The following is a 14,219-nucleotide window of genomic DNA, read 5'->3' as shown; positions in this document are numbered from 1 at the left end:
ACCCCTGAGCGAGGGCTGCCGCGCCGAGCTGGCCGAGATCATCGTGTACGCCAAGGTGCTGGCGCTGCACCGGGAGGTGCCCGGCCTCTACAACTACCTGCCCTGGCAGTACGAGGCCGGCGCGGCGGGGCTCTTCTACTCCGCCGAGATCGAGATGCTGTGCGACCAGGCGTGGGGCAGCATGCTCGAGGTCCCCGCCGGCTCCAGGCTCAACCTCACCGGCCTGGGCTACTTCTCCTGTCACTCCCACACGGTGGTCCAGGACTACTCCTATTTCTTCTTCCTCAGGTGAGCCCGGCACCTCGAACCCACACCACCCCCTGTGCACCTCTGGGGGGCCTCCCGAGGTCACAGTTACCTGGGGCCAGGTCAGGACTCCCACAGAATCCTGTCCCTGCCCTATGAGACTATGCCTTGGGGTCCTCCCCTTACTCTTTATTCGACGTCTCTACGAAGATACCAGGTATCTCTGGCTAAGGGTGGTTATAAAACAGGAATTTCTGTACTTCATGCAAAGAAGATGTTTCAGGCAAACGCCCAAGGGGGTTTCCAATACTTCCTTTGAGTCAACTTAAAAGAAAAAACAAAACTGGATTCAGTGGGGGTAGCTTGGGCTGATGAGGAAGAAAAAGAAAAACCTTTGAAATCAGATTGTTGGAATTCTGGTTCTGCTCCTCCTGATTTTGTGGGAGTTACTGACCTCAGAACCTCAATATCCTCATGTCAGTAATGTGAAAAGCAAGGCCGATTGAGACTAAAACAGAGTAACTGCTGGAAATACCTGGTGCAGGTTAGCTGCAGGGACAGTGCACTCTCTTCTCCCCACCTGCTTGAATGTCAGGATGTGACTGATGCGGAATGCAGACCAGCTGTCCTAGTTTCACTCCTATTCATCGGGATCAGTCTCATATCAGCTGCCGACAGACCTCAATGCCACGCTATTCAAAATAGCCAAGATTTAGGGAGGGGGTGGGCTTCTGGGGGTAAGACCCTGAGTCACAGTGCTTCGAAGAGGATGGAGGTGAATCAGGCAGGAGGCCCTCTCTGATTGGAGACTCCTGGAATCTTGTAATGTGCCATGAAAGTTGGCCTGTGGTCCAGATGGAGTGCATGTGCATAAGAATTCAGTCAAGGGGTTCCGCCGAAGTCTGAAACCCGAGAGCAGCAGGTGGAACCCTAAGTGCATTGGTTGTTTCCGATTGCAATAGGAGAGTGATACAGAGCAACTGAGAGAAACGTCAAAATGGAATCTAACATCTATATTCAGAGAGTGAATTAACCAAAGTTGTGATTGGTATGGTTCTAATCTGCCCAGTGTGTGAAGTAGCAATAAAGATATTTGAATGACTGTGACCTGGGTCTGCAAATTCACTTTGAGCTTTTGAGATTTCTCTGAGACGGAAAACAGTAAGTTCCACAGAGGGCGTCCGTAAGCCCCTGGCAACACATGTTTTCCATATTGGAGCCAGAATATGTAAGTTTAGAATACATGCGTGCTTTGTTTTGGCGTGAGTGGTTTAGCTAGATTCAACTGAATTTTTTTTCTCATTGCCGGGGAAGTATAGTTTCTAAATAAAGTCAGTGTGGACTGAGACTGTACCTTTCTCATACAGGAAAGCTTAACTCAGATTTTTCATATTTTTATTTAGGAAAAACACTGAGAATCCAGCTATAAAACTACACAACAACAAAACATTTTTTTTTTCCAAAGGAAAAAGCCGGAGTACTTGAGTAGACATCATTTGTTTGTTTCCCCCCCAACTTTATCATGAAGTACAGTTTTGACCACTGGCTCTATGGTGGTCAGCCAACTCTTTCATCTTTTGCTCTGATATATTTACAAAGAGTTAGGGCAGAAATACAGAGTCAATCAGTAGTCTGATAGGATCTCCATTTCACAGGGCTGTGTTGTCCTAAGTGTGTAACAGCTGCATACGAATCATTCCTGCTCTGTCATTCGGGGACCCACTGAGACAGATTCTGGTCAGTGTCTCGGTGGGAAGTGGCAGTGGAGACTCACTGGTGAGCTGGAGTGTGACTTCCATCACCCCTTTTCCTTTTTATGACTTTGTCTTTCCAACAGGCTATTACACTAGGCTCTATAGAAATGTTAGCTAACATTTATGCTGCACTCACTGCATGCCAAGTGCGTCACTCACATTTCCTAATGCAGCCCTTACAATGCCACTAAGGAGTAAAGTGCTAATATCCTGTTTTTCCAGATTAGAATACGAAAGCAGAGAATTTTAAAAATTTGTTTCATGCCAGGCAGAAGATAAGTAGTAAGGGCAGGATTTGGTCCTGGGCCATTCCAACTGGCCTTCCTTTCACCAAGAAACAAGAAATACTCTCTATGAGAAGGAATGCTTCTTGGGAGATACATAAATGGGCAAACATACACGCAAGCACACTGCCTCACCCAAAGTCATCTTTTTGAAAATTTTAAGAATAGATGCATGTACCTGAGGCAGAGAAGTAATTAGAAACAGTAACTCCTCTGATGAGAGCCATGTGAGACATTATTGTGTAATTGGCAAGACTGTCAGTCTTCTCTGGCTCTTGATTAAAGCTGGTACACCCCATAAAGTGTTTCTTCTACATCTGCTTTTTTCCTCTTTCCTCACTAGGATGGATGAAAATTATAACCTCTTGCCTCATGGAGTCAATTTCCAAGATGCCATCTTTCCAGACACTCAAGAGAACAGAAGGATGTTTTCCAGCCTTTTCCAGTTTTCAAACTGCTCCCAAGGGCAGCAGATGGCAACTTTCTCCAGTGACTGGGAGATCCAGGAAGACAACAGGGTAAGAACTGGCTGTGCCCCGTGCAGCAGCAAAATAATAGAATAGCCACATCTTGTATGAGTTTTGTGACCAAAGGAGTCAAGAATACTCTTCCCAAAGCCCAGACCAAAGTATTATCCTCCCTGCCAGCAGTTAAAAAACACCACTCAGAAACTTCGGATTCCTGAGGTTTTACTTTTGGCATGGGTTCCTCACAAAGTGAGGGGGCGATATGGGAGGAAGGTTGCACACTGTGCCTCAGTTTCCTCTTCTGTAAAATGAAGACAATTGTAACTTCTACATCCTAGGTCTGATGCAATATGATTTCACTATGTAAAATGTGTAAATATGTAAAGCCCTTAGTGTAGTGCTTGACGGGGTAAGCACTCTACACATGTGAGCCATTGTGACTATCATCATCATTATTGTTGTGTTGGTGTTGTTATTGATAGCATAGGACTCTAAGAAATTTTCTAAGAAGAAAGAAATGTCCTTAAGGAAATGAAATGGAATAATTATCATAGCTAACACTTCTATGATTTTTCACAATGGTTGTTAAGGCATAGCCACGATGGTTGGGAAATGTAAGGGTCAGGATGATTTGGGGGATGAAAATATCAAAGGGATCTTCCTATCTGGGGCAGATGCCAGAGTTGTGGGGAAATTCTGAGGACTGTTACTTTCCCAAAGCAATGGCGCTGCCGCAGTGCAGGTGGGCTGATTGTGGAACTGATTGTGGAATCAGTCCCATGCCTGAGACTTTTTAAGGAAGGTGACAGACTGCTGAAGAGAGTTCTGTTGTGGGGATGTGGGTATCCCGTGGGAAAAGGACTGTTATATGAGTTAATGAACATGTTTGGGGGCTTCCTTCCTTCCATCTTCACGTGATGGGTTTGGGTAAAGTGCTCTTCTCTTCTTTGGTGCATTATCCTAGGGTAGCTTCTTGTTCTTCCAAACTTCCTTATCTTCTGCCCGGGGCTCCCTGGCGCCTGGAGGCCTTCTTCATGCTCTTGCACAGAAACTGTTAGCGTGATGGGCTGGTACCCAACTAAGGAAAACTGACTATTTTTACTTCCTGGATATTACCAAGAGGTTCTTCCCTTAGACCTACTTTATTAACAGCAGTCTAGGATCCTCTAACCCAGTGGTTCTCAACCTTCTGGCCCTTTAAATACAGTTCCTCATGTTGTGACCCAACCATAAAATTATTTTCGTTGCTACTTCATAACTGTAATGTTGCTACTGTTATGAATCGTAATGTAAATATCTGATATGCAGGCTGGTCTTAGGCGACCCCTGTGAAAGGGTCGTTCGACCGCCAAAGGGGTCACGACCCACAGGTTGAGAACCACTGCTCCAACCTCTCCTCCATGGTTCATCAGAATTTTCTGAACACTCGTCCTATATTTTGCTTCCAACATGGTCCCAAGCGCCTGTTTCTTCCCCCTTTTTAATCTGCACCAGCATCCACTCCACACTGGCCTGGACCTGCCAAGTGTAAGCCTGAGTATCCCTGGCCCGAGTCAGGTCTTAGCACATTCCAAATTTTTTTAGGCTCGGCCGTTTGATTCTCCTTTTTGTAGGAGTTTTGCTTATACTCCTAGATCCTTGATAATGATAAATTTATATCAAGAGATCAGCTATTATTCCAAAAATATCTTAGTAGCTTAGTTCCAAACTCTTTGGCTATATAACTTATTAGTCCTATGGTCACATAATGAAGCTATTAACATTTCCTGGAATTAGATTTTCCATCATCTGAAAAAGCAGAACGATAGGACTGTTGAGAATTGCTTCAATGTGAAGGCAGCCCTATTTCTGGTGGTCAGAGGTTGGTCTTGGGGAGAAGTCCTTTTGGCCACTTAGATAACAAATGGAGGGCATGCTGGGTGGCTCTGAGGAAGAGTCAGAAGCTTTGGGGGAGGAAAATAGTTGCTCTTGCTCCTGCATAGCTGTGTTTAGAAGTTAGAGCTGATGTAGTGTGTACTTTTCAACTCCTCTTGAACCCCTTCCGCTCTATCCCTGCCCACTATGAAAGGTAGCACATCAGAGATAAGTTAGCTAGCTAGTTTAGAATTTAATTTTAAACTAAAATTAAGTGTCCTTTTTGGGGCCAGTATTATGATTTAAATTTTATGATGCTCCTTGAGAGATTTTTATGTACTCTGGAGTATTTAAAGTAGTTGTGAATTGATGATCTCAGAGTTGGATGAGGAATTGTGGATAATTACTTGTTCCTTTCTTCAAAAGAATGCAAAACTTTTCCTGCCTTTTCTGTGGGAAGGTGCGCATCACATTGTCCCACCCAGGATGAATATGTTATGTCAGATGCAGTCTGTGTTTTTCTCCTGGTGGTCCTTATTTAGGGAGGGACCAGAAGAGCTGTTCAGGTCACATCTTTATTCCAGAAGGAATAGGTCTGAGGACACTTTTGAAAAATCAGAACACACGAATGCTTTGCATGGTCCGAGACCATTATAAATGGCCTGGATGCTGTACACTACATGCCTTTCATGTATTATGTGCTGTATCTTAGATTACAAGGTCAGCGAGTTCTTGGGCTTTCTAGTGTTTATGCTGTTGCTCTCAGCTTCCAGTCAGCTCTGACAGTGATCTGGCCTATGGTTGTGAAGGCATCTTTTATTCTCTTCACTGATAGTTCTCACTTTATCATGGGGTGGGGTGCGGGGGGTATGCGACTCTGGAGTCAATCCAGAGGTTAAGAAGTAGAGGAGGAAAGCATACATAGGGAAGCTTTTGTGATGTACACCCAGGGCCACATTCACCTCATCCTCAGCAGCAAAATCCTCCCACTCTCTGGTCCCACCTTCAAGCGTCCCGCCCGTGCCTCAGTAATTAGAAACATAATCTTTCAAGAGTTGCCAGGACGTCAGCAGTGTTACTGAGTGTTCAGTGCTGCTCTGGTTCAGTGTCATGGTGCTAATGGGACCTTGGGGATGTCTCTGGCAAGTTGGAGCATCCACCAGATTTCCTGGCAGGATTCTCTCCACACCAGCCAAGGACATCTTTCTTTCTCCTTTTCTATCCTGCTGTGTGAGTATAACTGTCAAAACAAAAGTTGGATATTTTCCCTTCTCTGTAAGTACTGTCCCCTAGGACCAAGACCCAGACTGGCCCATGCTTGTCTAGGTCTGTCACAGAATGTCATGGGATTGAAATAAAATTTGTGAGAGTCCTCTGCCCTCTCTGTTCTCTCTTTTTCGGAATTGGGAAGGATGGGGGAGTTATTGTCTGAGCTGCATTAGAAGGAACATAAATTTGTAATCTGAAAGTCTAGATCAGCGGTTCTCAACCTGTGGGCCGCAACCCCTTTGGGGTTGAACGACCCTTTCACAGGGGTCGCCTAAGACCATCGGAAAACACATATATAATTACATATTGTTTTTGTGATTAATCACTATGCTTTAATTATGTTCAATTTGTAACAATGAAAATACATCCTGCATATCAGATATTTACATTACGATTCATAACAGTAGCAAAATTACAGTTATGAAGTAGCAATGAAAATAATTTTATGGTTGGGTCACAACATGAGGAACTGTATTAAAGGGTCGCGGCATTAGGAAGGTTGAGAACCACTGGTCTAGATGGCTCTGCCACTTCCAGAGGAATGACCTTGGGAAGGGCCCTTCATTTCTCACAACGTCTCTTTTCTCATCTATAAAATGCTACAACGTATATACTATCTAAGATTGTTGTAAGGACCTAACTAATTAGAACATATTTGAAAGGGTGATGGAAGGGTTTATTACTGTAAATTGATCATTTTAAAGTAAGACTTCAAAATGTCATATTTTAAATGACATATTTTAAAAATTAAAAGCTTCCTGTTATTTCCCAGGGGAGTGGCAGAGTAGTGGCAGCGGTGGTGATGGAACGTGTACTGGGGATAGGAACGGTGACCGACAAGCCATCATATATGCCTCCATTCATCTAAAAGAATTTATTGGATTCTATGAAGGGAGAACTTAAAAGAAAACTCATATACTGAATTATAAACAGATGACATACTCATATGGACTCCCAAATATAGAAGTATAAAATGGTAGTCAGTAGAGTTTTTCTCCACTTCTGCCTCCCATCCACCCAGTTCTCACCCACCCCCTAAACAGTAGCTGCTGTTATTAGTTTCTTATAAACATTCAGTAAGTATTTTCATCCAAGCAATAATGCAGACATGTATTATTTGCCACCTTTTAAAAAAATTTAAATTCTTTATTGTTGAAAGTATTGCATATGTCTCCTTTTCCCCCCCATTGATCTCTCCCACCCACTCCTGCCCCCCAGCACATGCCTGAGGATTAGGTTTTAACATACGAATTTTGGGGAATAAAAACATTCAATCTTATAGCACTAATGTTGAACATCTTTTCATATTATTTGCCACCTTTTTAAAACATATTTTTGATTTCAGAGAGGAAGGGAGAGGAGAGGGAGAGGGAGAGAGAAATATCAATGATGAGAGAGAATCATTGATCGGCTGTCTCCTGCATGCCCCACACTGGGGATCGAGCCCTCAACTTGAGCACATGGCCTGACAGGAATCAACTGTGACTTCCTGGTTCATAGGCTGACACTCAACCACTGAGTGACACTGGCCAGACTTATTTGTCATCTTTTTATACCTCAATTTTTTAAAAAAATATATTTTATTGATTTTTTACAGAGAGGAAGGGAGAGGGATAGAGAGTTAGAAACATCGATGAGAGAGAAACATCAATCAGCTGCCTCCTGCACATTCCCCACTGGGGATGTGCCCGCAACCAAGGTACATGCCCTTGACCGGAATCGAACCTGGGACCCTTGAGTCCACAGGCCGATGCTCTATCCACTGAGCCAAACCAGTTAGGGCTGTCATCTTCTTTGACACAAACGGCAGCGCACTATACTTTGCTTTACCTTGCTTTATTCACAAGGATGTCTTGATCTTTCCATATGAATGCATACAAAGTTGCTTTAAATAGCTGCATAGTACCATCATATAGATTTGTCACAATATATTTAACCAAGTTCCCTACTGATAGGGAATTAGGTTGTTTCCAATACATTGCTGTTATAAAGAGTGGACATGCAAATCAATAAACATGATACATAATCTAAACAAATTGAAAGACAAAAATCACATGATCATATCAATAAATGCAGAAAAAGCATTTGACAAAATCCAACACCCATTTTTGATAAAAACTCTCACCAAAGTGGGAATAGAGGAATCATCTCTCAACATAATAAAGGCCATATATGACAAACCTACAGCAAACAGCATACTCAGTGGGAAACATACTCTTAGGAAAAACCATTTCGCTAAGAACAGGAATGAGACAGGGATGTCTGCTTTCACCTCCCTTATTCAGCATAGTACTGGAAGTCCTAGCCATAGTAATCAGGCGAGAAGAAGAAATAAAAGGCATCCAGAGAGAGAACCAAGATAGTGGCATAGGTAAACGTCTATACTCGCCGCCTCCCACAACCACATCAAAATTTCAACTAAAATACAGAACAACAATCATCAGAACCACCAGAAATCTGGCTGAATGGAAGTCATACAATTAGAGAAGTAAAGAAGAAAGCACATGGAGACTGGTAAGAGGGGTGGAGGTGTGGAACGGGCTGGTCCGACATCCACGTGTGCTGTTTTTTTTTTAAATCGAGAGGAAGATTGTCTCTGCAGAGGTCTCCCCTGAGGAGCAAGGTGTCCAGTCCCGCACCAGACACCCAACCCAGGGCCCCAGAGCTGGGAAGAGAAATTCCTGCAACTACAGGCTATAAAAGCAAGTGGGGATTGTGGCTGATTGACACAGAAGCTGCTGGAGACCTAGGTGTTCCATTTAAAGGGCTGGTACACAGTTTTACTTGGGCTCCCAGCACTGGGCGGCTTTGGGGGACCCAGACACATATGGGGAAGAACTGGATTGTTTGGCATAGGGGTAGGAACTTGGGTGAGGCTTTCTCCCAGATGGGAGTGCTGGCAGGGGTTATTGTTCTTGTGCTAGGACCTCTCCTGTCCCAGGGCTGACTGGCAGTCATATCTGAGTCTCCATCAGCCTGGAGCATGTTGTTTGCTACACCCTGGGGATTCCCTGAGACCCTGCCACATCCAATTTGCAGTCCCACTCAAGCTGTTTGCAGCAGCTTTTCCATATGAATGGTCTGTCCTGGCTCAGACTTCAGACTTTGCTAAAATCTCTCAAGCAAGCTGCAGCTGGTAACAGTGTGCCCCAAACCTGTCTATAAAAGGCCCAAGATCCAACACTAGCATGAGCTTTCCTTGCTTCAGAGCTAGGCCTCACTGGGGCACCTGCAAACCCAATACAAATAGCGATTAGCAGCCATCTGCAGATCTCTCTGTAGCTTCGGCTGGGTGGCCCCAGGGAGTGGCTGACTTTGCACCTCCCTGGAGGACCCCGAATCAGTGCACCTGGTGGACAGCTTCAGACCATAGCAGATTACTACACATCCACAAGCAAAATACTCAAAAGGCGACTCAGTGAGCACCAAAGCTCCATCAAGGCAAGTCCTGCTCCATATGGATGTTTCCTGCACAGCAGCTCTCCCACTGTAGTTGCAGCTGCTCCCCACAGCCAATTGGACTCTAGGTCAACTCCTCCCAGTGACTCCAAGAGCTATCAAGGTTCAACTACCATAAGACTGTGCATAACCCACATAGGTGTGCACCTAGAATGCCTAGCTCAAGTGACTGGGGAGGCTGAGCCACCAGCCCCTAAGGATCCCTACTACACAAGGCTACTCTACCAATTCCAGGAGACATAGCAGCTCTACCTAATACATAGAAACAAACACAGGGAAGCAACCAAAATGCGGAGATAAAGAAACATGTCACAATGAAAGAAATGGAAGCAAATGAATTACTGGATACAGAGTTCAAAACCATGGTTATAAGGTTACTCAAGGATTTTCATGAGACTCTCAAGGATCTTAGTGAGAATGTGAAAGACATGAAAAAGGACCAGTCAGAAATGAAACATAACACTAACTGAGATAAAGAATAACTTACAGGGATTCAATAGTAAAGTAGAGGATTCCAAGTATCAAATCAACAATTTGGAATACGAGGAGACAAGAAAGACCCAATCAGAAGGGCAAAAAGAAAAAAGAATCCAAAAATATGAAGATAGTGTAAGGAGCCTCTGGACAACCTCAAATGTACCAACATTCGCATTATGGAGGTGCCAGAAGGAAAAGAGAGAGAGCAAGATATTGAAAACCTATTTGAAAAAATAATGACAGGAAATTCCCTTACCTGGTGAAAGAAATCAACTTCCAAGTCCAAGAAAATTGACTTCAGAGTGTCCCAAACAAGAGGAACCCAAAGAAGCCCACACCAAGACACATCATAATTAAAATGCCAAGGGTTAAAGACAAAGAGAGAATCTTAAAAGCACCAAAAGAAAAGCAGTTAGTTACCTACAAGGGAGCGCCCATATGACTGTCAGCTGATTTCTCAACAGAAACTTTGCAGGCCAGAAGGGAGTGGCAAGAAATATTCAAAGTGATGAATATTAAGGACCTACAACCTGATTACTCTTATTTAGAATTAGGGGTCAAATAAAGAACTTCACAGATAAGAAAAAGCTAAAGGAGTTCATCACCACTATTTCAACACTACATGAAATGTTGAAGGGTATTCTTTAAGAAAAGGAGGAAGAGGAGGAGAAGGAAGAAGAAGAAGAGATAAAAATATGAACAATAAAATAGCAACAAATACATATCTATCAACAATTGAATCTAAAAATAAAAATAAACAAACAAGATATCTAATGAGCTAAATAAACTGGTGAATAAAATATAATATAGGCATGGAAACATGGAACAGACTGATGAATCTCACAACGGGGGAGTGGGGCAGGAAGAGATTGACCAAAGATCTTGGACACAGACAGTAGGGTGGTGAAGGCCTTGGGTGTGGTGGGAACAGGGTGGAGGGGGGCAATGGTGGGAAGAAGGAGGTGCATCTGTAATACTCTCAACAATAAAGATTTTAAAAATGGCATTCAAATTGGAAAGGAGTAAGTAAAACTCTCATTATTTGCAGATAACATGATTTTATACATAGAAAACCCTAAAGGCTCCACCAAAAATACTACTAGATTTAGTAAATGAATTTGGCAATGTAACAGGATACAAAATTAACACCCAGAAACCAGTGGCTTTTTTATACAACTAGAGGCCCAGTGCACGAAATTTGTGCACTAGTAGGGTCCCTAGCGGCTGCCGGCTGCCAGCTGGGTACTCCCTTCCTTTCCCCGGCTGCCTGCTGCTGCTGTGGACTGGGGCCTCCAGGCCACTGCTGAAAAGGCTGTGACCAGGAGGGATTTCAGGGTGAATGGACTGCTCCTGCTCCTGAGTTCACTGCTGCTCAGCCTGAGGTTGCAGACTGGTCTGAAGGTGCAGGTGCCCTCTGTGCCCATTCAGAAGTTTCCTACTGAAGATGAGCACTCAGCTGCCACTGAAGACTGGTCTGCAGCCCCCACTGCTCAGGTCACCGAATGGGTAGGAACAACTACTGAGTGGTCCTAAGCTGTTCTTCCATAAACTCTTAACAGAACGGAAATAAGGTTGATGGAAAATAAACAGTTTCTAAAAAAATAAAACGACAATGAGGAAGCACCTCACACCTGTCAGAATGGCTACCATCAACAAATCAACAAATGACAAGTGCTGGCGAGAATGTAGAGAAAAAGGAACCCTAGTACACTGCTGGTGGGATGCAAACTGGTGGAGCCATTATGGGAAACAATATGGAGTTTCCTAAAAAAATTAAACATGGAACTGCCATTTGACCCAGTGATCCCACTCTATGAATATATCCTGAGAAATCCAAAACACCAATCAGAAAGGATGTATGCACCCTTATGTTCATAGCAGCAGAATTTATAATAGCTAAGATCTGGAAACGGCCCAAGTGCCCATCAGTAGATGAGTGGATAAAAGAGCTGAGGTACATCTACACAATGGAATACTATGCAGCAGTAAACAGGAAGGATTTCTTACCCATTGAGACAGCATGGAGGGACTTGGAGAGTATTATGTTAAGTGAAATAAGTCAGTCAGAGAAAGACAAGTATCACATGATCTCACTCATATGTGGAATCTATGAATAAAATAAACTGAAGAACAAAATAGATCCAGAGACACAGAAGCATAGAACAGACTGTGGATTCTCAGTGGGAAGGCAGGGGAGGGTAGATGGGTCGGAAGATTCAACCAAAGAACTTGTATGCATATATGCATAACCCATATACACAGACAGTAGGGTGGTGAAGGCCTGGGGCAGGGAGTGGGGGCAGGGTAGAAGGGGTCAATGGGGGACAAAGGGGACATATGTAATACTCTCATCAATAAAGATTTACTTAAAAAAACAAGGAGTGTGGACATGTATGGCATTATTCATACATCATTTTGTGGGATTGTTGAGTTCAGTCTTTAGCAAATACTTATTGGGTATCTACTGTGAAGGAGCTACTGTGTTATATACTAGAGATTCTTTTTTAAAAATATATTTTTATTGATTTCAGAGAGGAAGGCAGAGGGAGAGAAAGATAGAAACATCAAGGATGAGAGAGAATCATTGATTGGCTGCCTCCTGCAAGGCCCCGCCCCCCCGCCAACTGGCGATCAAGCTCATAACCAGGGCATGTGCTCTCACCATGAATCAAACTATGACCTCCTGGTTCATAGGTTGATGCTCGACCACTGAGCCACACTGTCAGGGCTAGACACTAGAGTTTCAGTGTTGAACAAAATACAAATTCCCTGATCCATAAAGCTTATAGTCCTAGTGTTGGTGATTGACATAATCAAATGACCACATTAATGACTTTATAATTTCAAATAAAAAATGTTCTAAAAGAAAGAAAAGAAAGAATCAGGGAGTTTGGCCTAAACTTAGGGATATATAAAGCCTTCTCTGTTGCATTGATACTGGAGCTAAGATATGCTGGATGAAGAGGCATTGGGGGAGATGAGAACAATCCAGAGTAGGACAGTATGTGCAAAGGTTCCGTGGTAGCAAGGTACACGGTGCCTTTGAGGAAATGAAAGCAAGCCTCTGTGACTGGAGCAAAGGAAGTGAATGAGATGAAGGAGGAGAGAGCATTAGATAGGACCAGACCATGAAGGGACTGATAGGTCTTGGTGAGGATTTGCGTTTTGTCCTAACAGTAATGAGAAACCTTTTATGTTTTGATAGCAAAGAGTGATAGAATAGAATTTACACTTCGAAAACACTAACTGGATTGGAAGGGATGCAAATGATGTGGTGAGAACAGGTAGGTTGTTATAAAGCTACCAGATAGATGCTGGACTATGGGGGAGGCAGTGGGGATGGAATAAAGTAGGCAAATTTGTGAGATTAGTAAATAAAATCAGTAGGTATTAATGATGGTTTGGATTTGTGGGGTAAAGGAGGTGGGGTGGCAGTCAAAGATAATTCCGGTGTTTTGGCATGTAAACTATGCCAGGACCAACACTGAGAAATGGGAATAGGTTTGGTAGGGGAATTCATGAGTCTAGTGTTGGATGTATTGAGTTGAGGTGGTTGGGTCTATGTTTGGAGTTTTGAGAAGGGTGCTGAGTGGAAGATATACCTTTGGAACTGAACAATAATTTGATGTCAGTTGAAACTGGATCAAATGAGATTTCCAAGGGAGAGGACATAGAGAGGAGTAGAGACCTATTGTTGGACTGAGCCTTGTGGAATGCTATCGCTGGTTGAGAAGGAGCAGTCAGAAGTAGAAGGGGAATAGGAGAGTCCCAGGCACAGCATGTTTCCAGAAGGATAAGTGATCAACAGAGCCAAAAGCTGTTGAAGTCAAGTAAGATGAGGACTAAAAACCCCTCAACTTTGGTGGCCTAACTGAGGACAGTTTCCATGGAGGGAGGGAGGAGAATCTAGATTGTGAGGGTCTGAGGCGTGTGGGTGGACAAGAGGATATGGAGATGGATATGGAGATGGTGAGAGTGGACAGCTCTTCCATGAAGTTTGGCTTTGGGTGGATCAGTACATACACGGCTGTAGGTGAAGGGTGCAGAACCAGCGAGGGAAGGGTTTTGTTACGTTTAAAGATGGCAGCCATTCTAGTTAAACCACCTTGGTCCCTGTTTTCTCATTCTTCAGACACTGTCTAACCAAGCAGACTAAACTACCCAAAGGCAGGGATATCTGTTTTGTTTACTGTTGTATATTTGGTGGATTTTTATGGTGCCTCACACATTTTTTAAATGAATAATGTCTCTCATTCAGGGAGCTCTGAAGTCTAAGCAGGGGTCTTCTCTGTCCCTCCCTCCTCCTTCCCCTGCCCCCTCTCTTTCCCAAGTGATGTGGTGAGAACAGGTAGTGGTTGTTATAAAGTTACCAGATAGATCCTGGACTACGACAGAGTCAGTGGTGGGAG

The 14,219-nt window shown here is 43.6% G+C and overlaps 1 protein-coding gene across 1 annotated transcript in view; it reads left to right on the top strand.

Annotated features, from left to right (window-relative positions):
- Nucleotide 1: 1 nt before the first annotated feature.
- CCDC3 (coiled-coil domain containing 3) overlaps nt 2-14,219 on the top strand; it is a gene marked incomplete at its 5' end in the record, with an annotated part of 122,468 nt that continues 108,250 nt past the window's right edge. The window contains 2 exons of the mRNA XM_005876576.2: nt 2-288; nt 2,628-2,802. Of these exons, the coding sequence (XP_005876638.2) occupies nt 2-288; nt 2,628-2,802 (462 nt within the window). The remainder of the gene's footprint in view (nt 289-2,627; nt 2,803-14,219) is intronic.

Source organism: Myotis brandtii, unplaced genomic scaffold (genome assembly GCF_000412655.1).
Source record: "Myotis brandtii unplaced genomic scaffold, ASM41265v1 scaffold49, whole genome shotgun sequence".
In the NCBI taxonomy this organism is placed as follows: domain Eukaryota; kingdom Metazoa; phylum Chordata; class Mammalia; order Chiroptera; family Vespertilionidae; genus Myotis; species Myotis brandtii.
Note: the sequence above shows the minus strand (reverse complement) of the source record. Positions and strands in the feature narration are given on the sequence as shown.